At 45.8% G+C, this 25,936-nt stretch overlaps 1 protein-coding gene across 1 annotated transcript in view; it reads left to right on the top strand.

The window, feature by feature from the left end:
* The first annotated feature begins 4,020 nt into the window (after window positions 1-4,020).
* Window positions 4,021-25,936, top strand: part of LOC119393829 (proliferation-associated protein 2G4) — a 41,039-nt gene continuing 19,123 nt past the window's right edge. The window contains exons 1-10 of the mRNA XM_037661010.2: window positions 4,021-4,223; window positions 4,999-5,127; window positions 5,496-5,601; window positions 6,905-6,974; window positions 7,589-7,681; window positions 9,745-9,808; window positions 16,471-16,549; window positions 17,537-17,615; window positions 17,708-17,786; window positions 21,985-22,036. Of these exons, the coding sequence (XP_037516938.1) occupies window positions 4,142-4,223; window positions 4,999-5,127; window positions 5,496-5,601; window positions 6,905-6,974; window positions 7,589-7,681; window positions 9,745-9,808; window positions 16,471-16,549; window positions 17,537-17,615; window positions 17,708-17,786; window positions 21,985-22,036 (833 nt within the window). The 5' untranslated portion in view covers window positions 4,021-4,141. The remainder of the gene's footprint in view (window positions 4,224-4,998; window positions 5,128-5,495; window positions 5,602-6,904; window positions 6,975-7,588; window positions 7,682-9,744; window positions 9,809-16,470; window positions 16,550-17,536; window positions 17,616-17,707; window positions 17,787-21,984; window positions 22,037-25,936) is intronic.

The raw sequence follows: 25,936 nt of genomic DNA, 5'->3' as shown, positions 1-25,936 counted from the left end.
CCTGCCTGTCTGTTGCCGATTCTGCATATGCTGCTTTAATGGTTCACAAAGTGACACACATGAATGGTTTACCGTGTACTTTCAGCATTTTTTTTACATTCACACAAGTGGAAAAATGTAGTTGTTTTCAAATTGCAGCTGCCCACCTACCAACAAAGCCACATATACCTGTACCCTCTAAACAAGGAAGCATGACGTTTCAGTTAATAAGGCAAGGACCAATGTTAATGGAGTGTGGAAATTTTTTTCTCACCATGTCTCCTTTCTTGTTGATTTCTCTTGTCATAAATGCTTGCATCTTAGCTGTTCTCACTTTATGTGTGCTTACTGGTATGAAGTTTATTTTGTGCTATTGAGAGCTGTTTTCACTGAATTTCACCCGTTTTAAGACAGTTGCTAATATTTTCCTGTGATAGCCAGCCCGAATGAGAAGTAGGAAACCATGCAGGACATGTGGTTCTTTTTCATTTGACACTTCAGTGAGCTTCGACAGCTTTTGGGAACCCGACAGCGGTGAATGCAATAACGATTTGTGTGCAGGAGGATCACAATTTGTTTTTGACTGCCTGCACGGGAAGGTAGGACGTAGTATATGATGTCACAAACGCAGGGTGGTACGCATTCAAAGGTGTAATACGGGTCTCGCTAAAGAATGTTTAACCCTTTGAGGTGCAAAGCATGAGTTGGCAGTAAGCATTCCATCTTCGTCGTCTCTGTGTACCCTGTCCTCTTCGTGCTGCACCACCTTAATGAAAAATTTTGGCCGCTGTTCAGCCGCACATTAAAAAACATGCCCGACAAGCAATTTTTGATCGGCAATGTGAAGGATATAATTACAGAGCTCGTGCAGAAGTACAAGGAATCGATCAAAAAAAAAAAAAAGATCGGACACAGTGTCACTGACAAAGTACTTCAGAGAAGCACCCTTTTAGTGCGAGGTAAGGAGGCACGAAGGTTGCCCTAGTGCTACCTTAACTCAAGAGAGCACCAAGGAAGGCCTCAATGAGGGAACCTTGGTAAGAAGCGTTATAGAATACATGGCAAGGCATCCTGAAGCAGTTATGGCCTCCTCGCTGAGGCAAGGAGCATTTCAAAATACGGGCCTTACTTCAACATTAAAGGCTTGCTAATCTGAAACACTGAATCAGTTTTTATTGATAAAGTAATCAAGGACTTTTACTCACCTTGGTTTCATGGCAGTATGTTATTAAGAGGGAAAAGAATGGTACAAATTGCTTTTTTTAACTTTGCACCAAAAACTATAAGTTCTTCAGTGTTCTCAAAACCATGTGGCCTGAATAGAAATTGCCACGAGCTCATAAATTATCTTGTTTTAGTGGTGTAACAAGTGATGCACTCATTCAGTTTACCATTAATATTGCCATGCTTATCTTTCACTGCATGCATTTCGGTCTTTCCTATAGAGTTGCCTGGTAGCTGTTTCGATGTCATCACCTTTTTCACTGCTCTTTGATATCATAATTCCATATGTCACTGGGCTTATATTTATTGATAGCTTTAATAGCTAAGCAAATTCTATTTATCTATGCCCACCCACTTATCTGTTTTCTTTATCCAGTCTTTTGTGGTTCAAGAGATGTTGCTTACTTCTTGCATTGATGCTTTACCTCCAACTTCGACTACAGATTCAGAAATCGGTCTAGTTGTGGTTTCCTCTATGTCTTTTGTTTCTTCTTGTTCTAAGGTGTCGTATTTGTTTTCTAGGGGAATTCTAAAGTATTCTGTTTTTTTCCTGGCTATACCTGGGTTGGCCTATGCATTAGTGGTTATTTTTTTGTGTGTGTTCTTCAAACTGGGGGCAAGGATTGCACTCACTAGCCTATGATCGCTGCATTTTACATATCTATACCCTGTAGCTATCAGATGAATGAGATCACTAAGACATTTAAACACTTTTTTTTTTTCAACGATCAAATGACTGGGACGAACTACCACCAGTCCGCAAAGAGAATGAGAACTATGAATCTTGAACTGTAATACACCTGTATGGTTCCATGTCGTACATTTGTTTATGATGTTGGTGCATGTGAATGTTTTTATTGATCATTGTTTATTCTTATTGTGTATTCGTTAGTCTTGTGCTTCATGTGTTTATTAAACCAACTATTTTTTTTCCATGTTCATTACTTATTTATACACACACAACACACATGCACACACATCCACATATACCTAACAGAATGGCTGATTGGGTGAGTTGGCAATTCATGATACTTGAAATAGGGTGTTACTACACAGGAACTTAAGTATCATATATAACTACTTCTGTTCATTTGCCCTGCTGTTCTGGGCTCAAGGCCTGCAGTAACAGATAAAACAAAACTTCTACTCCATTTTGTGATGTGTTGATATCTGCTTACCTATTGCGAAGCAAGTTTTTACGAACTCACTGGAAAGGTAAAGAGCATGCTTGATACTGGCTGTTGGGTTTGTGCCCAATTCTTGCAGATTTATATGTTGCGTTCCCCAAAGCAACTCTGCCTACGCAAAGCCCCAAACCTTGCTTGTGCTTGTCTGTAATGTCGTTTGGGTTTTTCAGTACTCCCTGCAAGTCTGCATGGGCAACTTTTATGTTACACTAATATGAAAAATATAAAAGTCCTAGTTAGAGCATGTGGTGACAGCATCATGGTGTCAAATAATTTGCAATACCGATGCCACTTGTCCATTAAAATTTATGCATGCTAATAAATGCATCAAAAAGTGTGTGATCATGCAGGGTGGTCATTTCAACACCTGCGGTAGGGCAAGTGATTTATAACTTTTACAAACCTTTACGAGTTGTGTGTGGCATGCAGCACGACATTCAGAGTTTTTTCGCACTTTTCCCTATTTCTTACTTATTCTTTTTCTTTTGCATTGCGCATAAAAAAATGGGACGAGCCAGTAAATTTTCATCCTTCCTGAATCTTTGACTGTAAGCTGCATTAAAATCGAATAATTTGCAGGAAAACTACAGCCCAATGAAACAGGTCAGTTCTAAAAGAATGACCATGCACATTTGAATACATGTCTAGCTGGCATGATTTCACTGCCACGGCAATAGCAGCTTTGCTGGATGCATTAGGCAGCGTTTTGAGAATATGACACCGATTTCCTCACTCAGCCTTTTCAAACAAGCGGTGAAAAACATAATACCGGTGTCACACAACCCCTTTCGATCACAATCGGGCCTGGTCCACATCGAATTTCTTGATCATGATTGGGTCTTTTACTCAAGCTGAAGAAGGCGGCCATCGCTGTTCATAAATTTAATACCCATAGGGCTCAAACGCGATGTAAAGGCGGTGTCTAGCGTTACGCCCAGACGTAACGATTAACAGTTGCTAAAGTACCGTCCAGGGTGTCGCTCACGGAGCGCACTTGACTCTCACTTCGCCAGCATACGTGGATTGTCACTCGGGGAGACAGTATCGCTGAGCCCGCAGCGCATTCACTGTGAACACGCGTCCCGGACGCAACACGTGCGCTCCGCCTCTTTCAGCTATGCTACTATAAGTACAAATGCGTACCCACATGCAAAAAGTTCGTCGTCTACAAGATCGACACCTTCAGAAATTGCGAGGCCCTTTAACTAAAGCAGGGGGCAATCTCGAAGCGTTCGATGGGTGTAAAAACTGGAACGGACGGAAAGAAACACACCTCGGCCGCAGATCACCATCCGCGCGCGCACACACTTCGCATTCGTAGACAAGTTTAACACGCGCCATCAACAAGTAGCCGAGTGGCTGGGTCTCTTAGGGATAAACAGTTGCCTAGGTAGTACCCAGACGTAGAGGGATTTTCAAGGAGCAAGCGGACGAAAAGTCTCCAGATCTCAAGTTACCCGGATGGAGTCTGTGAGAAAAGAAACGCTCGTAGCAGCTGCTGGAGGCGGCTGGAGGTGATTGAATTATTATTTTTGTACGCGCATTGTTCGAGCGGGAAACGCTTCGATTTTATCAAGGTCGGCTCTGCTTGTAGCACTAGCAGGCATGTTTTTTTTTTCCCTTACAGCGGTCCAGCCATCTTATTGGCACAATTAGCCCAACTTTGGCCCAATCGCTAGTGTTGCTGGCCACCACATTTCCCGCCATCTCGGCTCGCGGCGCATGACGGGATCCATCGTGTTTCAAGAAACATGGCGGACAAAGAGGATGAGCCGACGATCGCTCAAGACTTGGTCGTCACCAAGTACAAAATGGCTGGAGAAATGGTCAATAGTACGTGCCGTTTTTTCTCTTCCGTGCCGCCCTACTTGGCGGAGCGTTCAAAAGTTTGCATCAACTTTTTCGTCTTCTCTCGCCGCCCACGGGTACCGGCCACATGTGAGGACATGGCAACGTGTTTTGTTGCTCCAGGCAGGCCGCGCCTGAATCGTTTGCTCGGTCTGAAAATTAGCTTAGTGTTTGCGTGTACAGGGCATCGAAGCTATTTCATTGTCTTTTTTTTTGTCTAATAAAATTGTATGTTTCGTGGGATGTTAGTTGGTTACTTTGGCCGACGCAGTTCGCTCCTAAATAGGAACGTGGACGTTCTACCTTGGAATGTCCAGTTTCTAAGAATTCTACCTCAGTGTAGCAATGCTCGAAATAGTTTAATCATATTGTAGTTCACGACAAGCTGCGATGTACTGCGTTTTCATAATGTGTCATCGGCCGCGACCGTTCAGAATGCCAAGACGCGTTTCTGGGTCATCGCAGCCGGCGAGGCTGAGAAATATGCCTTATGGTAGTGAAGCTCCCGCTCACAATATAAATCGATCTGTAAGCGTACTCACACGAACCATATTTGTTCTTTCACATGCTCGCTAGTCAACTGGTCTAAACTTCAATGTGGCTGTACAAGTTTTGCACTTTTCGATGGAACGCTGGCCATATGGCAGTTCCCGTGCGTCGGCACCTGTATTTATTCTACAGACTAGTTGTTTCTGTACCGCAGCTGTCTCTGGCATTCGCACCGTGATTGCTTTTTCAATTATTTATTTTTCTTTTACAGAAATTCTTAAACACCTAGTGACCATGTGTACAGCCGGTACGTCTGTGCTCGCCATTTGCGAAGAAGGTGACAGGCAGTTGAACGAAGAGACGAGCAAGGTGTTCAAGAAGGAGAAAGAGCTGAAGAAAGGTACGGAATTTTTTTGTGTGTGTTTTTGTGTTACCTTGTGTTATGAGATGCATCAGCTAAGGAAAAAAAAAAGTCAATATTATGTAGCAATATTACGGAACTTACAGCGTTCGTGTCAAATCTCTTCGTGTCTCAGAGATCCGACGGCCTAACACGGCCAGGGAAACGTTACTTGCGCTAATATAAACTCTAAATTAAGTGCATGTTGTAAGACCTTCATTGTGACCGTAAAGTTGGGAGGATCTTTAGTTGAAGGTGTTGGCATGACCTGTTTTGGAATCCTGACCATATGTTACCCAACTTTCGAGGTTACCCAGTGCTAGTGATGGTGATTGCATCTTCTGATTGAAATTCGTCCATGTCCGCAGGAATCGCTTTTCCCACCTGTGTTTCGGTGAACAACTGCATCTGCCACTACTCCCCACTCAGGTCTGACACTGAGTACATGCTGAAAGACGGGGACGTGGTGAAACTGTGAGTAGTAAAATGCTGTTCTTTTTAGAACCTCTAGAATAGTGTCGTCGTGCTTGAAGTGAATTAACTTAGCTTTCTCTTCCTGCCTTGGATCTCTTCCTGCTGCCCTGCTCTTACCTATAGGGCACTCTAAATTGGCCTTTTACACTTACTGCTTTCCCTCACCTCCAAGTGACAGGCTGCCATACTTCACGTAAACTGCCACAACAGTTTAGTGGCTAAGATTTCGTGCTGCTAAGCTCAAGGGCGCATATTTGATTCCCAACTGCTGCAGCCGCATTTTAATGGGGGTGAAATCCAAAACACCTGTGTACTTTCATTGAGGGACACCTTAAAGAGCCCCAGGTGGCCAAAATTAGTCTGGAGCCCCCTCGTAATCATATTGTAGTGTTGGCACACAAAGCCCAAATTTTCACTTAATGGGGAAAAAAAGGTTTTCACATCTGTTTTGCAAGCATTAGCTGAAGAGTCGAGCTAAAGTGGTGTTTGGCCCACCGCACTGCCTCGATTTGGTCCTGTCTCTAAGAAGGCTGCATTTTTAATGAACTTGAAAGACAAAATATGTGTAAAATTTCTTAGGCACTTTCACCTACTCACAGGGTCTACAGGGATCATTGGGAGAGGCCTTCGTTGCGCAGGTGACATAAAAATGTGCTGTTGATGATGATGGTTTACTGTAGGGCCAATTAAAAGAAGCAGGCTCCGGTGTTCTAAAGTACTACATCTGGGGCCCAGGGTTGCAGACTGTGGCATCACACAACTTTGAGATGTAGAACACCTCGCTAACTTGCACTTGAAAATCACAACTCGTCTAAAGACAGTGTCAGTGTGGAGACTGAACCACAGTTGTTTTAATTAAGTAGTCTGGGACTCTGCTTTGGACTGCAGATCAGATGTGTGGCTGTGGCTTTTACGTTTGTGATTGGCTGGTCAATATTTTTAGGAGTATAGTATACAGGGCGGGGGCGGGACACCTAGTGACTACTCTTTTTAGTTAACCATAGATTACATTTATCCTAGATTACAGCTCGGCAGCAATCTCTGCCACCAGTCTTGCATAAGGTGTTAGCGGCCTGAGGTTGCATGTGTTGTCTGAAGCCACCCACTCTTAAACCCCAGACAGGCGTGACTGTTAACACCATGGCATCCACATATAGGAGGCTTTGCTATACTGTACAAATTTGTAGAACTTTTTTTAGTGTTTGTGATGCTTGCTGTAAGCTCTATTATAGGAACAACTTTTGTATCATTCATTTGTATGCCGTCTTTCATTTTGGCTTGTCCTATATATTTCATGTTACAGGGATTTAGGAGCACACATTGATGGTTTTATCGCGGTTGTGGCACATACAGTCATCGTGGGAGCGAGCCTTGTAAGTATGTTCGAGATAAAAAAAAAATGGTTTTAAACCTTGCCATGTAATGCTTAAAGGTGCCCTCAAAATGATTTTTAATGACCGTGTAGAATCCCATTGAGCTTATGTCATCACTCGTGTGAACTACCTGATCGGCTTCTTGGTGTTCGTAGCGGAGCAGAAAACATGAGCAGCCACATTAGTGGAGGCTCCTGGTGGCATAGAGATCAACTAGACAAACAAGAAGCACGACTTCTGTGATTTGTGGCAGCCAGGCATATGATTGCAGCAGGCATTTTTTAGCCCTGACTGCTTGGTGATATAGTCGAGAAAAAGCATGAGGGCAACTTTTAATTGCCCGTAGCTTCCTTCCTATGAGATGTTTCCCTTGAATTATGGCGGGGATGATTTACTGTAGTTGTTGGATAAGTAGGCTTACATAAATCTAAAGTACCGTTTCAGGGACCATATAATGTGCTCTTCGCATTTCCGTTTTTCTTGTCCTTGAAATGTGTTTTACTGCGCTTGCTGCAGTGGCTTCTTGATTTCAAGAGGCACATCGGCTTTTGTATTCCGTCTTGTGTATTTTCGTTTTTTGTCCAACTGTTTGACTAGTGCATTTGTTATGACAGGATAACAAGGTGAAAGGCAGGAAGGCTGACGTGGTCAAGGCTGCCTACTACGCAGCCGAGGCTGCTCTGAGACTGGTCAAGCCCGGCGGTGAGGTATGTACCCTCTGTACTTTCCGTGAGTTTCCACCTCATGGAGTAATACCCGTGCCACATGGACATGAGAAATTGCCTTCAATAGTTTGAAGTCTAAAGTTCCCAAATGATATTTTTAGCAGAGCTGCCACATATCTTAATAGTATTTGACCCGATGATGTTGATAACAGTGACCCCTTAAGTGAACATGTTAGGGTATTAACGAAAAACGAATATGCGTTTTTGAGAAGCCTGACCCGCCTTCAAGGCTAGTGAAATGTAGAAATAAATGGGCTATGGTGCCATACTGAGTGTTTACTGTCTTTTAAAGGGAAGCTGAACGCGCACCTTTTTTCCGGTAAAACGGTCCAAAAATCGCATGCGCGTTAGATCGAGTACCGAAAAAAAAAAAGAAACTCGGTTATCGTATTGCCATCGTCATTTCAAAATGGCCGCCTCCTACGCGCCTTTGGCCATTTCTGCCATTATTGTTTCAGTTCGTACGTGGTGCTGAGAGATTGTCACCCCGTTCTGCATTCGCATCGACGGCATGGAAGTGCCGACTCCAAATACTCGATGAGTGCACCACGACGCAGCATTTAAAAGAATAGTTATTACATGTGCTGAGATCTGGCGGAAATCGGGCCGCATCACGGTCGTTCGGAGTTCCCGCAACGTGCGTGCAAGACTGGCGCAAATATAAGCAGAAGATTTTTTACAGCAAAGCTTTCACGAATAAGGTTTCAGTGGACCAAGGCAGGGCCCGGTTTCCCGAAATCGAAGAGCGTTGAAAGCGACAAGGGTTGTCCGACAGCGACAGAGGACTGATCCATTACGCAACTCGTATCGCCGCCGTAGTGGTGACAGTTTTAGCGGCAAGGCCCGCTTTTTGACTTTGTGTTTTACTTTTTTGAAAGTTTAGTTCCTTAAAACCCAAATACTTGTTCTTCGAATGTGCGAAGTTTGACTCCTACGGACTTCTTTTGTTCCTTTCTCTCACGAAAAATGGGTGCGCGTTACAATCGATGTATTACTTTTTTTTTTTTTTTTTTGGTCGCGGAAAACGGGTGCGCGTTACAATCGAGGGCGCGGTAGAATCGAGTAAATACGGTAACCAGAACTGCATCACAGTCGGGGAGCCGCGAAAGCACTGCCGTATCTCCAACCGTGGCCTCTGTGTCTAGTTTCGGCTACGCACGTTGATGAAACTGATCGCAAAGGCTATGCTTTGATGTTGCCGGTGGCGCGCAGATCAAAGATGGCGTCACCGCGTTCGCTCAGAATCTTAAGAAGCCCTGCTGGCTGCAGCCACTGTTTTTTGCCAAGAAATGCTATTTGCCGTTCAGTTCTGTAAACTCTTGCATTGCTTTTCGAATTCAGCAGGGATCAAAGCTATGATTACAAACTCCAAAGTCATTTTTTTTTGAAGTGCTTCAGGCTTCCCTCTAAAGATGTTGCAACCGTCCGTAGCAACTTCGGCCATTGCATGTTGAATCCTAAGCGCAGAAGCAATATGGCACCCTTCATGTCAGAGCCTTTGCAATGCCGCAATACTGAACTGAATAAATGCAACCCCTGACGTTGTGTATAAAATATGTTTTACATGATAGACGCAATTTCAAATTCTTCAAGTATACAGCTCTGCGCTAGCTACAGTGTTCAGAATACACATTTCGCATCGAATGAGTTCTGGCAAGCGCATTGAGTAGTGGGTGATGTTATGAAAATGACATTAGTTTTGCCCATATTGCATCGTGCAAATGGCATTAAATATCAAGATATTGGGATGTTAATGCTATTTTCTGTGCCACTGTGATAAGGGTTGTAGCAGCTGCACAAATTAACAGCATAGTAAGTGCAGTGTGAAATTGTCAAGCCCCTGCTGCTACCTTTATAAGCTGATTTCCAAGTTCAGGTATGTGTTTAAAAAAATAACGGACATGAAACAAATAGAATTTGGCTGCACTGTTTCACGCACTCTTTCTTGAAAGGGAGAACATTGTTGTGTATGCCATGCTTATGAGCCTGTGACTACATTGCTAGAGTAATCATGTTCTTTTTTTTTTTTTTTGCTTTGATGTTAGAACAATGCTGTGACAGACGTGATTCAGAAGGTGGCGGAATCCTACAAGTGCAAGCCTGTTGAAGGTGAGCAGTGTGGGCAGTGAAATGGATATGCTGTTTGCATGGGCATGCTTATGCAGGCCTTGTAGATTTTATGAGAAAACATTGAATGAACAGTGGAAGCTAGAAAAGTCAGTTTGAGGTTTTTAAAAGTACTGTTGAAAAATTAAGTCGTACGGGACAGTGATGTAACATAACTTGAATTGTGCCACTTTCTGTGTGTGTGTTTGTGTGCATCCGAATTTCTTTTGTTTGCTTAATTGACCTCATTTATTTATTAAGGCCGACATAGTTCCATGCTATCTTGAGTGCATTTATGACAACCACTTCAGAGTAGGCATGTAGTTTTTGCTCAGACGTTGAAGCTAGTGGTAATTGAAGGTAGGTTTGAAGAAATTTAGGGTACTAATACCCAACGTAGATAGATATCACTTTGTAAATGGTATTTGTGGAGGTGCTGTCACCTCCTTGTTTTTGCTGCATGGCATGCTCGTCCCATGGATTAGACGCAGTATCATAAACAGCCACCGAGCGAGGGGCGGCGCTGTGGTCGCGCGGTGTAAGGTTAGCGTGGTGTAGAGTCGCTGGAAAATTTTCAGAGTATTGCATCTGTTTTTCGTGCGCCGCCACCGATGCGATTGGCTTACTCGCATCACGTGACCTCGCACTACCATATCCCTTCCAAGCGCTCTGGGTGCACACGCGTTGGAACACACAGCATGGCCAGGCATTTAGCAGTGCCACAGCTCCTAGGTATTATTTCGTCGCCTTCCTAACACGCCAGGCAGATGCGAGGAAGTATAACTCAGCAGCAATCCGAACGTGATTTGGGAATCTTGTTTATTTTGCATTCTGTGCGGGAAAAACATCTAAGAACGGAGTTTTACATAGCTGCATAGTGTTGGTCGCAAAGAATTCGCCCCCTCGAAGACCACTCGTTTCTGAAGTAACCTACGCGAAGTTTGCTGGTGAAGCTCTCATGCGACAACATATTTCACCTTGTCCGTTCTCTCTGCTCAGCGATTGAAAACAATGCACTACATACTCTTCAATTTGCTCGGCTCTTTATATCTGTATCTTTTGAACAGACTGTGCATGCATTTTGAGTAAATGTGTCACGCATGAGAGAGAAATTGAAGATTTATTGAAATAATAACTGTTTACTGGTAGGGTAGACCTTGACGGCAATTGTGGCGTGATCTTTTGCCATGTCGCAAAACCAGTGTGACTGATAGATTGCGCATGAAACGCTGGTGATAGAAAATAGTATCACGAGATGTTATTAAGCGTATTATTATCGAGCGCTGTGAAGTGAACTTGAACACCGACTGCTCATTCAGCAGATTGCAAAGCTAGTGCAAACACACAAGATTCACCTAGCGTCCAAGTAAATAGCGTCTTGCATGAAGTCATTGAGCACATACACGTCCGTGCCTAGCGAACACACCCGTGACACGAAACGAGACCGATGAAGCCATGAAGAGAGTTTGCAAGTGCATGGCGACATTCGTTGCACATTGCATTCACAATCACGCCAGTTACCGCGCGGTTCATTCATAACCATCGATGACTCAAAATCACTTCTAATATCCTCTTGAAGAAGCACACACACACATTCCAGTTCAGGCGAGCGTAATACGGCATCGAGGCAGAAAGTTCGGTTAGAGTGTAGCTCTGTCTCTACTCCGCACGCTTGTAACATGCTGGATGGCCTGGAAGGGAAATGGCCACTGCTGCCCAGCGTTGCCCGCGTGCAGCCTACCTTTGCGGTACTCTGAAATTTTTTAGTGACTCTGGCGCGGTGGTGCCAGCAGCACCACCTGCCGTGGACAAGGATAGGCGGGCGTGCGGGGAACAGCAGGGAGTCTTTTGGGGGTATGGTGGCTTGCGCAGACGGACATCTCACACGGTGGGTCTATGGGGACGATACCGCGGCTAATTTCCCATAGACACCTCGTGGTGAGTTGAACGTCGGCAATGCCACATTTGCGGTACCTTGTATATGCGTTATGTTGTTTGGCACTAGAAGAGAAACTTGGGCTAGTTGGTGATTCATCATTGTGAAGGAAAAAACAGAGTCTCGTCCATTTGTAGCGCTGTTTTTTCCTTCACACTGTTGCTTGGGTTTATGTTTTCTGTGTATTGTGTTGGCATTATGTAAGTGTGTTCCTAGTTATGTATTAGATTCGGCTGGTGAGCTCGTTGTTGATGTAAAAGCAGGTAAATAAATTTGCACGTGTTCATGCGTGACTGTCTCCGTTTGTTCCAAGAGCGCGGTTCATATTCAGACCCACAGAGTAATGGTGAATTCCATTGGCAGATTCGGAGCACTTCCGGTAGCAGTTTTTCTGCTCCATTCGGAACAAGTCTATTCCACTGGCGGATTGAGAGTGCTCCCTGTATGTTTCATTGGCAGATCTGGAGCAGCTCCGGCGCCAGATTCACTCCACAGGAGCAGCTCTCTACTCCACGAAAAGCGGCGGATTCGACCGAAAGTCGCAAGCTCCCCGCGCATGTGCAGAGCATGGCCTACAGCGTGCGTGATGAAATGCGCCGTCCGACCGCGTTCCTTCTCTTCGCTCGCGCCCGTGAAGGCAAAAACTGCGCGAACCGCGAGGAATGCTGGGCGCATGTGAAGCAGATGTGCGCTAGCGCCCCCTACCGTTTGCTCCGGCGAGGGCGCTTGTGTCTATTGGCAGATTTCGTTCGGTTGCTCTCCACCGGAGTGGATTGCTCCAACGTAGAGTTCTGCATGTTCGAAACGGGCGGCGCAAAAACAAGGGACAAAGGAAAGACTACACACCACAGAGCCAGGCACTTGCCCAGGCATCAATTCTTCAACGTAGAGTTCGTCGGCCCCTCCGAATCCACCAATGAAGTTCACCATAAGGTAAGACAGGAGTGCCGACTCCATTCGTCGGAAAGGGACACATTGTGCAACGCCGGATCTTGCTTTATGGCATGTTCACCAGATGGCGCTACGGATGGAGAAAAGCGGCGGAGGAGAGACTCCGTTGAGAATTCTCTCCTTCATTACTATAGCAACGCCACACAGTCACGCTTTGCCATGTTCCTGCGTCTGCTTGCCAAACAGTTTTGTCGTCTGCTCCCTGCATGCCGTTCCTCGGTGCCGCCGTCGCAGACCTCCGCCAGTCAGTGCATGCGCTCATGAGCCAAGACGTTAAAGGATTTTTGTGCGCCTCGATAGATGGCGTTATGCGTTGTGATAAGTGCAAGGAGAGGAGAAAGCATGTGCTAAAGCGTGAAGAGGAGTGAAGAAGGAGAGCAAAAGAATGAGTTAGACCGTCGTGTCTGCGTTGCACGGTTTGTCCCAAGCGAATGCGTTGGACGGCAGCGGAGTTGGCGCTCCTCTCTTATCTTACTACAGTAAAAGCTCGTTAATTCGGATTTCTAGGGACCGGAAAAAATGTCCAAATTAACCGAATGACCGAATTATCGAATGGTCAAAATAAACACAATGCAAGAGTTTTTTCAACATACCTTTACTTTACAAAGTAATCGCGGATGCGTGTCCATTTTCGAGCAGAAATTCGTGTGGACACAATTTTTCTGAGCCCTTCAAGGTGCTGAGCAGCTCGCATGCTGTCTGCAGTGCCAAAACAAAATTCCTCAAAGACGACGAGGGCCTCCGCGACTTCCTCCACAGTGCGAGGGGGCCCATGTGGCTCATGGTGTGGCTGCTCCTCTTCAGGCTCTTCGTTCTCGGATTCGTTGCCATGCATCACTTCCTCGACGATTTGCTCATCAGTCAGACAGCCGCCAGTGGCAACGCCATCATCAATGCTGATATAATCCTCTAGTGTCACTGCATCAGGCATAAGACTTCCAAAATCCTGCCCATCGTCAGCACCGTCGTCCGGCGACACTTCGGCATCGCTGGAGTCGGGTACAACAAAGCCACTGTGTCTGAAACAGTTGGCAATGGCGTGCGCAGGCGTGTTCTGCCACACATACGCAAGAATGCTAACTGCACTCAGGAGACTCACGTCGTATTGTTTGCCGACGTCATGGCACAGGAGCAACTTCTTGTCGGCAGAGCCCATTTTTCAGGGCACGCAAAATTTCTACTTTGGTGGTGAAGTCCGTTGCCTTGTACTTGGGCTGCTTCGCCGGCGTTGCCATCGACAGAGAGTGCGTTCACACGAAAAGTCAGCACAAAAGCACCAGCAACAATCGAGCTCAAGGAGCCGTACTGAATCGTTCCTCGATAAAACGACGTTCAACGATGCAGCACACCAACGGGAACAAAGCAATAAAATGGCACTGCCAACAACACAGGCGAAGAAAAGGCGTTCAACCAGTCTCAAGTCAAGCCAAGTCGACAATTGATGTCCATGGCGATGCTGCGTTTGAGCTTCACTTCTGTTCCGAATTGTTCTTTTTTCGTTTTCGAGCCTCGCCAGCGGCCCGAAAGTCGCCGAATTATCCGATTTGCGGTCAAATCTGTCCGAAATAACGAGCGCCCAGTCTCATAGAATGATGCATATATTTACAGGGACCAGATGACATGTCCGAATTAACCGATTTTCCGAATTAACGAGCTTTTACTGTACAATCGAACCTCACTACAGGAACGCCGCTTGAATGAAATTTCCGGTACAACGAAAAATTCTCGGTTTCCAGCGAACAGTCCACAGGAGTCGGTGCATAAATATGCTCACCACAACGAACACTTTTTCTGCTGCCATTCCGCTTCAACGAAATTTACCGTGCAATAAAGACAATCTCAAACATTTTGGTGCATTTTAGAACATAAAAATACGACTTCAAAGTCTACATCACGTGTTGGCACCACCAGAAACCGCCGCCGTTCATGGAGGAATAAAAAAAAAAACTTTTCTTTCCTCCATGCCGCCGTTGCTTGATAGCGATGGTGATCAGACTTCCCTGCTTTTGCAATTGATTTCACGTGCTTCTTAGTCGCAGACAATCCGAAGCCAAAGCTCAGTTGTCCACGCTGGGGTGCAATCGCGGAACGATTCCTTTTCCAATGCCTTTCCAATGCTTTTCGTGCTTCTCTAGTGGTCAGAGCAACGCTACATCCGCGTTATCAACGCGAGCAGCCCTGGGGTGCAATCGTGGAACGATGCCTTTTCCAATGCCAATGCTTTTCGCGCTTGGCCAGTGCGACCGGTGGGCGGAGCAACAGTTTCTCCGCATTATCAACGGGATCAGCCAGCCGATAGTGGTGGATGATAAGAATAGCATAGAATTACGCGTAAGTCATCGCTCCGCGATAGCACGCCTGCATCTCGGCATTGTCGACGAATAGCTAGTGTTAGCGTATTAGAGCAACTGTGCAGTTTGCGTTGCGCGCCCACGCCTCTGTGTGATCCGTTCGCGGAAGCTGTTGCTTCTGCGTGCTTTTTAACGTGGCGTTGCTATGCATATATGAGAATCGCGTCATGACGCTGCTGGGGAAACAAAGGAAGCAGCAGACACTTTTTGAATTTTGGAAATAAGTTTCTCTGTTCTACTATCTCAGGTCAGCTATATTGTTTTCGATTTCACTACAACGAAATGTTCGCTTCATTGAACTTTTTTCCGTGCACAGTCAATTTCATTGAAGCAGGGTGGGTTTGACTGTACGTGTTCAGACCCCACATATTGCACCTTGAAATAATACTATATTTACCCAATTGTAAGTTGACTCGAATATAGGTTGACCCCCGAAATTGCACATCAAAAAGAAAAATTACATGCGAGTGTATTTCTTAACTGAAATTTATTTTGAGTCACCACTGGACTGACTACACGTGCTCACTCGTCATCGTCAATTCAGCCTCCTTCATGAATTTCGATTTCCGGCCCTGCCAGCCTTGAAGTGCGTCCTCGGTATTCCCATTTCCAAAGCGATGACACAGGGTTTTTTGCAAGATGATTCCGCGTGCATTCAGCTGAAACTGATTGCTTAGTTCGTTCACGTGTGCCACAAGCTCTGGAAACCATCAGACTTCAGGCCGCAAAACCCCTAGTGCTTGGTGTCACGTGAAAATTTGGTCACACTGCTGTGGCTACTGCCACACCATCCATTGAAAACCTCTGTAAACACTCGTCCTATCACGTAGTTATTCATTTTTTTGGCACGGAGAATAGTACTGGCAGACCTCTTGAACGCTGCTGTGAAAGAGTGCGGAAAGTTCTGTGGCCTGGAGCATTCATGACAATGAAGCGTGATGATCAAGCGCAACAGCAGAATGCGCGACGGCTCGGATGCCCAGGTGCCGCCGATAAATCTACGCATAGCTTATCAGCCCATGCTCGTTTTTGCACGGTATATGGCAGATGGCTGCTCTGGAGGTCGCCGGCATGCTGGCACCTGCCTTGCCTGGAGCGCAAGAAAGGGGGGGAGACTGGGAAGATAATTACCACTCGCTTGCCAAAAGTGGCAAAAAAAAAAGCACATGTTAACAACAGTTCTTCCATCAACTGTCGGTGCCCGCCAAAGAAATCACCGCTGAGCTGCTGTTTGTCGTCAGGAGTGCTGCCGTCAGGACGCTGAGTGCAAAGGCAGTATTGTTCCGGAGTCGTGTTTTGCATCCTTTCATTTTAAACCCTTTGAATTTTGACTCTAATGTTGTGCACTTACCCTGTGAAGTCTTTGTTTTGTGTATAGTATGCGACTGCATAGGACAGTCATCTTGACATTGCATGCTTTGGTGCAGGTATGCTATCGCACCAGTTGAAGCAATACAGGATAGACGGGGAGAAGTCGATCATCCAGAACCCAACGGAAGCCCAGAGGTGAATACTGTTTATGGGCATTTGAACTTTTTGCTGTAACATTTGTGTGCGCTGGATCGACAACAGAACGTGGTGGCATAGGGTGCACTTGTACGCACCCGTATTGCATCAGTAGTGCAAACATTGTACGATAGGCTACGTCACGTGACACAGCCTATCATCGTGTCACATGACTAAGCAGCACAGTGATAAGCATTCTTCCACGGTACCTGTTCAAAACATGTGTCAGGAGGCTCCCTAGGGAAAAGAGTGTGACATTCCAGGCATTAGAATAACAGAGAGCTGAGCTAGTTGGTAGGTATTTGTAATTGTGGTAGAGCATGCCTGAGCCAACCATCATTTAACTTTATGTGCATAAAGAAGAAATCGAGTGCCTGAACAGTAACCTCTCACGTACACCACCACACATGTTGGATTGATAGGTATCACCTCTTGCTTGGGCATGCGCAGATAAGTTTTTGTGCCTGCGTTCTTTTCCGCCACTGTGCGCCTTTTTCAGTTGCTAGTCGGCATTTGTGGTGTCTTGACTTCTCTCTTGTGTCCGTGTTTGTACGCCCTGTCTTTTTAACATGAGTTGCAGGCATATAATCATTGGTAAGTTGTAATATATTGATAAACACTTTTGCTAAATAAATGTGATGTGGATAAATATGCCTTGTCGTGTAAATAGGTGTGAATAGACTGCACAGCATAAGCAGCGTAGTCCAACAAAATCATGTTAATAGTCCTGGCTAAATGAAAATGAAGAATACATTTCATAATTTGCAAAAATAAAATGTTAGAAGCCATTTGTTGAAAACAGTTCTTAGTTCTCTGTAGACGTGTTGAGTGTGATCACATGATCTGGAACACATTTGTACTGAACGTGAGGTGGACAGTGTTAAACTTATTGACCATTGAAATTTCGTACTGTTGTCCAGATTGGTCCTTTGAGAGTATTTTCGATGTAACAGTTGCTTCAGCTACGCTCTTTATGGTATTTTGCAGGAAAGAGCATGAAAAGTGCGAGTTCGAACTGCACGAAGTCTACGCGATTGATGTCCTTGTGAGCACAGGAGAGGGAAAGGTACGTTAAACACTTAATTTTTTTCCTTCCATTGTCTGTGCTTTTCTTGTGTCATGCCCTGCATTTGAAGGACCTCCCGCAATTCTCTGTAGGGTCGCGAGATGGACACCCGAACGACTGTGTACAAGCGCACCGATGACACTTACTCGTTGCGAAGCAAGGCATCTCGTGGTGGGTTTTCATCTATTCGTTTCATAACAAATGGCAGTCTTGGGAAAATTTTTGAGAGATGCTCAAGGGAAGTGCCAAATGGCTATATATCGCTTGGTACGAGGTTGATTATTAGAGTAGAAAATAAGAATCATAGTTAATATACTGACTCTAGAGGAAAAGCTGGGCCGCGAGACCGTTAAACATTACTTTAATGTGATGTGCCAAAATTAGTGTTACGCAACGCTCCCAATACTCGCCATATCAATCCTAAAGAAGCATTTCCACAATTAAAGACCTGCGGATATTGTTTTATGTTTATTTTAAATACTTTTACGAAAAAATACAATGGCTATTTATGCAATTTACTGTGTTTCTGCGCAGAAAGGAGCGTTTGCACGCTGGTTTACTAGATGGCACCACCATATCAACATCAACACTCCAGAGCGCACGAGCCTGTGCTTGCGGCCGATCGCACTGAATTGCGCATCGTGTATATCATAGATTCGAAGTTGTCATGGTGTCCCGTCGTGTGTGTTTTCTGTCACCACGTACCAACAGCTCGACTTCATGTGGCAGCCTTTTTTCTATCAAGCTGAGAACTTCAGTGCAAATCAGGATGGACGGCAAAAAAGTGATGAGACAAGCACTGAAAGTTATGTACCAACTAGGCACAACCGAACATTTTTTAAAATCTTTTTAACTGAGATAAAACTCTGTGTGCCGTGTTACTTTAGTTTTGATTGAAGCTTTCTGGTGACGTCTCACTCACATTCGCCGCTGCATGCTGCAAGCGAGATTTTTCTCCTTTATGGCTCTGCGCTGAAGTGCGGCAGCAATGAGCTCAGAAACAATGTGGATAGAGGTGTCTCGTCATTGCAAGTCGAAGCACAGCGCGACCGCAGCTTACGCTCTTTGCTTCAAGCTGCGAATCTGTCGAGTGACCCTTGTGCCAGCAAACGGAGAAACTCTATGCGTTATGCATTATTTGTAGGGCGTGCCAACTAAAAACCATGCACAATCAGGTGGAAATTTTAGCTGCTGTCAAACGGGCCAGCTGCACAGACAACGCTACACTAACACACGGCTTCACGCATCAAAACACAGTAGATATTCCCTGACAGCGCCAACAACATGTAGCTGGCTTATACAGTCGATCCCGGATATATCGAACTCGAAGGGGATCGCGAAATAGTTCGATATATCGATAATTCGAAATACGAAATACAGTCGAAACCCGCAATAACGAAATCCCGTGGGAACGAAATTCTCACCGCAACGAAATATTTTCGGAGCACCGGCGAAGGCCCATAGGAGTCAATGCATTTTGTAACTCGCGACTACGAAAGATATTTGTACCGCAGTCCCTCATTAACGAAATGTTTGAAACACGAGTGCGCAAATAATCTACTCTCCCAACATTAACTACATTCGAAAACTGCTGAAATGCATTCATGCTACACTTGAATTCTGCAAAACTATCGCTATACAGCGCACTTGAGAAGCAGCCGTCATTAATGTTTACAAAAAAACAAAGCTGGCGACAATGATGATGATGATGGCTTGCCGAAACACCTGCTCGTTATCCCGGACTACGTAGCCAAATCCACATTCCTCATGAAGTTTCGTTCGTTGGCTTGGCTCTGTGCTTGGATTTCTCAGCTTTGCGCGCACATGGCCTCGTGTGTGGAGCCATTTGTGGTGCGTTTGCTTGGTCGCTTGGTGCAATGTGAACTGTGTGTTGCGAATGCGTCGTCCGATTTCGCTGCCTGCGAAGATGCCGCCTCCACCGGAAAAGCGGAAGTTCATCATGCTGGAAGATAAGGCTGCAATCATCATGAGGTGGAAAAGGGCAGGGAAAACATGGACATCGCCGAAGAATTCGACGTTGCGTGCCGCTCGCTGTCCACGATTCTGCGCTGATCCGGGCTGATCCAGCGGAGCCGGAAGAAGGTTCGCCTGTAGGCGCACTTGATGACGGTACTGGTGACAGCGCAGTGCCGCCGTCACTGACCAGTGCATGGGGCGAACTTTGTGCCGTGGCAAACGAGATTGCCGATCGAAAGACATGAAAGTGCTGCATGGTAAGGCACGCCAAAGCAAACTTACTGACTTTTGGAAATAAAATGTGGTTTTTGTAAATTCCATGTCTTTTCTGCCGCATTCTCGCGCCAACGAAATTCCCGCAAGAGCGAAATTTTGTGCTTTCCCCGCCGATTTCGTTATTGCGGGTTTCAACTGTATGCGTATTTAAGGCTTTAATTAAAGCACTGCAGGCCTCGACACAGTTTTCTGAAATCGTAAAAAGCGCGAACATGACGATTCGCTCACATATGCTAAAGAACGAGGCGAGAACTTCTTTTGCAAGTTAGCGCACTTTATTTCGCATGAATAAAGTCCGTCAACTTGTCTTGCTTCTTGCGCGCCGTGAATTCATCAAGTCATCGTCAATATTATATAAGCTTTCCAAATAAGTAAATTCAGCACCTTCCGTCACAACAGCGGTGATCGACGCTGAACGCTGATGCGAGCTCTGTTGCGCCGTAAAGATTTTAGCGGTGGCAGCGGCGGCTGGCATCTTCAAACCGCACGGGTCCATTTCCGCAGCACCGGCAACGTCAGCTATGATCTCGGCATCAATGCAGTCAGAAACAGCTACGTCGTTATCTGCACCGATGAAGTCACTCACTGTACTCCCGTCCGAAACGCTAAGTCGCGAAATTCACTCACGCACCGTACGCCGTAGTCGGCGGTCATGACGCGCCCGAAGTCGTCACCTGGCACCAAGGCCCGTAAGGAAACAGTGCACGACGGTGCTTTACTTGACGTCGTTTCAAGCACCGGTCATCATTTTTATCGCTACTAGCGGGACAATGTTTAGTTCGACTCCCGAATGACGATTTATCAAGAACAAAGCGCGAAGTACACACAGTACACATTCTGCAAGAGACAACGCTGCACCGCTGCACGAAGAGACATTTCTCCACCGTTGACATGTTGGCGATACTATGGTGGCTAGCGATACCGGTGGCTTTTGTGGCTTTGCAGAAGGCAGCCGCTACTTTGGCGAGAAATGCGAAAAAAAGCGTAGCCTCTGAGATCAGCGTTTTAAAACCGAAAACACTAAAAATACGTCGCGAGGTTGCGGATCTCAAACGCTATGCTTTGCGGGCCCGCATGCCATCGTGCGCGAAGAGACAAGGAAGGGAATGCAAACATTACAACAAGACTGTGAAGTCACTTCGAATTCTCATTTTGGTGCCCTCGACAATCAGCCTCTTTGAAAAACAATATGCCCGCCTGTTAAAACCTGCGTACCGTGCGTCAAATATACCGGTGAACTGACAAGTGCTGCGCGACGAACTAGAGCAACGCAATTTCGTCATCTGCGCGCGACGAGGGATTGGAACTTATAAGAACGCGGCCGAAAAATGATCAATTGTTGTAAAAATGAACTTTCTGGGCTTCGGCGCGGGGCAGCGTTCGATATAGCGGATGTTTCGCTGTGCGGGAGTTCGATATACGTGCACACCAACCCCATACTTTTGCATGGGAAATTCAAGGGGATTTCTCAACTGTTCGATATAGCCAATAATTTGATATATCCGAGTTCGATATATCCGGGATCGACTGTAGATTAAAACTGATTACTACCGTCAAGTATAGCGTCTCAGGATCTGGCAAAGTTTGTTTTGTTCCATCATAGCGGAACCCATGCGGTTATAGGTTTCAATGCATGGGCCCGATAAGGAGCTTTTCCTCTAGAGTCAGTATATTAACTCTATGGTAAAAATGAACAGTCTGTCTGTACCCTTTTTTTTCTGCTTTTTTTTTTTTTTTTTTTTTTCTCTCGGATGCATCAGGGTGATGAAAGGGGTGTAAGTGAACTCTTAAGCTAAGCACAAGGGCGTGAATTCATCAAGTTTCAGCCATGGCAGCTTGGATATCTGTGAGGGCGTGCTGTAAGAACACCCGTGTTCTTGCAGTGTGCCCCTTTAACATTAATTTTTTCTTATACAAAACAATCCTATGATGGCAAAAATAATAGTGGAGTTCATAGAATAATTTGTCAGCTTGAAGTTATTCAGTGTTCCATATTTTGTGCCCTTTTAAGCATTTTTTTTTTTCTGTTCTTTCATGTGAATTAGACCAAAATTTCTTCAGATGTTTAAGAGAAATGTGTTTTTTACATTGCCACATCATTTTTTTTTCTTTTCAGCCTTCCTTAGCATCGTAGACAAGCAGTATGCTTCTATGCCATTCACACTAAGGTGAGCCTCAGCCAATGCTTCACACTGGGTGAGGTCAGGTGATCATGTAACTGATAATAAATTCGTTATAACTTGTGCATTCCAACTCTGTTGTGAACAATCGGCCAATGTAATGTATTAGCAGACTGCCATGTATGAACAACCTTCATCGTGTACAGCAGAACCTCGTTGATACATTTCCGTAAAAACTGCGAGAAATGAAAGTACGATCCAGGAAAACATACAATCTGAATCTAGTAAAAATTGAGGCTGAGAAGCCCATATTGAAGTGCAAGGGCAAAAAACACTTGTTTTTCAAAAAAAAAAAAACAGAAGTACTTTTCGATTTTCGAACTTCTGCCATCTCGCTGGCACCCAGAGGTCAGCCACTTAGTTGCAGTCCTTACAGAAAACAATGTCGTGGTCACGTGTGTTGAAATCCCAAGACAACCAGGATATTGCAAAATTGAACGCTGTGACAACCAGCGTAAATGTAAAGAAACGCTACCGCCGTGGCAGCAAACGAAACTTTGTGCAGCATGAGCGTTGGTTCTTTCTGCATTACTGCTTGGAAATATGTGGCTAGGTTTGCCGAAGAATTCAAGCAATTTTCTCGAGCATACACAATTGGGATACGATCATGTGCGACTCACCCCATCCGTGAAGAAAATTACCGCACCGCTAATGGCTTAACAAGCTCAACTCTGCGCACAATCGCGGTGCAACACGATATGCGGAGTCTCGCGAAAGTGATAAGCGTCCCCGAAAGCGACACCTGCTCGTGGCTATCACGTACTACGTCGCACACACGCGCTGATCAGCTTGTATTCTGTCTTGACTTGAGACATGCAGCGGTACGTTTGCTGCCACCCATAATCGCACCATCTTGCACGGCGGAATGGACTTTAAAGGACCCCTGACAGCAAAATTTTTGTTGGTGACTTTTTTTATTGTAATTTGTAGCTTTGTGTCCGGTAATCCATAAGTTAAATCATAAATGTTCTAGCGTATCGTATAACTAATTCTAGTGTAGTCAATTGTGACCATTTTAGCGTCACTTCAAAACGGCCGCCTAAAAACCACAAGAAACTAGCTCCCCATGCGGCGGTAAGTCAAAGACCACGTGCACTGAAGCTGTGGTGACGTTGAAAGTGCAGTTTTCAAATCGGGGCCCCATGCACGTTAGAAATTGAAAGTATGTGGGTGCCTCGGTATGGGTTAAACCTGTTAAGCGCGTGTCCCCTCACAAAAACTACCTCGAGAGCAGCCCGACAACAGAGCAAGAGGGGTGAGGAAGAATAGGTCTCGCACCCGCAAACCTTCTGGGACGTCCACAATACTTGCTTTACTCGTGGAACGTCACGCGGGGCCTCGATCTACGTCATACCAGGATGTTGCGAGGTGTAGCCAACTCAAATGAGCACTCACGCTTACTTTAAAACCAAATTAAGATATCTTAAAGGCAACGTTCGTCACTAATAATTGGTCAGATGTGCCCCTGTATACAGGAAACAACACAAACATCTCGAGGTTTCAATTTTGGTGTCAGGGGTCCTTTAAAGGATAACTTCATGCGTAATGGCAACCGAAGGTGAAGTTCCCAAGCGCCTGCATTGCGATCTGTCTAGTCCTCACAAAGATGGCGGCGAGCGTGCATCGTCTCTTTTTGGCGTCTGATAGCCAGGAACCTTCTGGATATCTTTCAGAATAAAAAATTTGTCTTGGCAAGTTCTGGCTACCCACAGGCAGGCAGAATTGTCCATCCAGAGAAAAACAAACGACGACTGGAAGTGCGCCGCGCGATCGGCGTAGCAACCCAAAAACGAACACACTCTGGGAGAAAAGTGTGGAAAAAATGACGTCTTATCAGCCATATACACTGTGTACAATGGCGGCGTTGCTATGGTTACATGGCGCGGGATGTTGTGCAGCGGCGGCGGCACGTGCGTTTCCGTAGGTCTCGGACCAAACTGTGGCAGACTCGAGGAACAACAGCCTCCATTGTTTCTGTGTGAAGATTTTGACGGCCAGCGTGGCCACCTTGCCTTCAGGTCGGTGTGTGGTTTACAGAGAGCTGAGGCAACGGCTGAGGGTGCGATCAAGTAATTCGGAGGAATGCAGAGTGGGGAAATTAGGCACTGCGGAGAAGCCGCTGTCGTCGCGCAGCGGCAGTCTGCCACTTAGCGCTTCACAAGTACACAAGAGGGCCCTTTTTGCACACCTGAATGAGAGTTTCTGGCTGCAGAACGTATCATAAGACCACAGTTTTCTGCGGTGCTGAACGTTGCTGCCGAATAATCATATTTTGCGTGAACGTATTAACTGGAGCATATTGCACATAGCTCCATTGGGTTAGTTTTTCTTTTCGCGATTGCTACCGTAGGAGCCGGGAAATAGTACTAAGCGGGAACGTATTAACGAGGTTTTGCTGTATATGTATATTAATGGCTAGATATTCATTGGAAGTTCTTTTGCGTTGTTGGCACTGTATATAGAAAGGGTATTTGCAGCAGCATGTGGTGACATTAGTGTGAGGCACTCTGTATTCCTCCTCTGCCACGGAAAATGTGAACAAACGGCTCCTCCAGGAATTGACCATCTTGTGCACTGCTCGACATTCCCTCTGTTGAGTGATTCGTGTTCAGCGTCTTGGTATTACGTTACGCTCGTCTGCATTAGCTGTGTCACCTTGAGGGCTTTGCTGAAATCTGCGTTATGCTTACAAGCTTTTAAAGGGCTCACCAGGCCACGTTGCAAACTTGGGATCTACACATAAGGATGCGAGGTGTCATCTAAGAGGCATCTTACTGAAAGAACTTAACTTTTTGGGTAGCCACTGTGGTCACCTAGCAAATAAGGTGTCGCATTGCTAAGCTTGAGGACGTGGTTTCATTTGTTCTATGAGTTCTTGATTAAAATAGATACTCCGACTTAACATAACAAAATATAACAAAAACTACACAGACGTTTCGTCACCTATGCGGGTGACATCTTCAGTATGAACTGGCACCGAATGAGCGGAGGTCATCCAGTCATTTCTAGTCTCGTATGTCTCTGTACACATCCGGTAGGGGGCCACGGTTGCTGTTGCACGCCGACCTGTCACGGCGGATGAACCACGACTCGAGAAGCTTTCTCTTGCCCCACCTTTGTTCCCGAGCCAGCGTCGTCGCATTACTGAAGTCGAAGGCATGCCCCGTCGTCCAGCAGTGTTCGACGAGTTCGCTCTTGGAATGTGTGGCATGGGTGGCTTTGGCGACGTCCCCTTTGTGCTCTTTGAGCCTTGTTGACCGCTTCCTGCCTGTTTCGCCGATGTATGTGGCGTCGCAGTCCCCGCACGGTACCTTGTAAACGACCCCGCTTTGATCGTTCGCCGGGGTGCGGTCTTTAGGCTTGGTGAACACGTTTCCCAAGGTACAATGAGGTCTGAAAACGGTTTTAATGCCCAGCGGACGAAGTGCTCTCCGAACAGAGTCTGACACGCCCTGAACGTAAGGGATGGAGACAATGGATGTTGTGTTTTCTCGTGCCGCACTTCTTGTTCCCCCTCGCATACGTCTCATGGTGTCGTTGATAAACGTCCTCGGATAATGCCTTTGCTCCAACGCTCCAACCACATTTTCCATCTCATGTCGCCGCAAGTGCTGATCAGAACAAACAGCATCGCAACGGGACAAGAACGTCCTAACAACGGACCGTTTGTGCTCGGCCGGGTGATGTGAGTGGAAGGACAAAAAGCCTCCGGTATCGCATTGTTTCCGGTACACTGTTGTTTCCACCCCGCCATTACAAGCCCTGCGGACAAGTATATCCAAAAATGGCAAGGCATTATCCTTCTCTACTTCATAGGTAAACTTAATGGCAGGATGTACGCCGTTCAGTGCCTCATGGAAAGCAGCCAGATTTGCCCTCTTTAGGATG

The sequence above is a fragment of the Rhipicephalus sanguineus genome, chromosome 5 (assembly GCF_013339695.2).
Source record: "Rhipicephalus sanguineus isolate Rsan-2018 chromosome 5, BIME_Rsan_1.4, whole genome shotgun sequence".
Lineage (NCBI taxonomy): Eukaryota > Metazoa > Arthropoda > Arachnida > Ixodida > Ixodidae > Rhipicephalus > Rhipicephalus sanguineus.
Note: the sequence above shows the minus strand (reverse complement) of the source record. Positions and strands in the feature narration are given on the sequence as shown.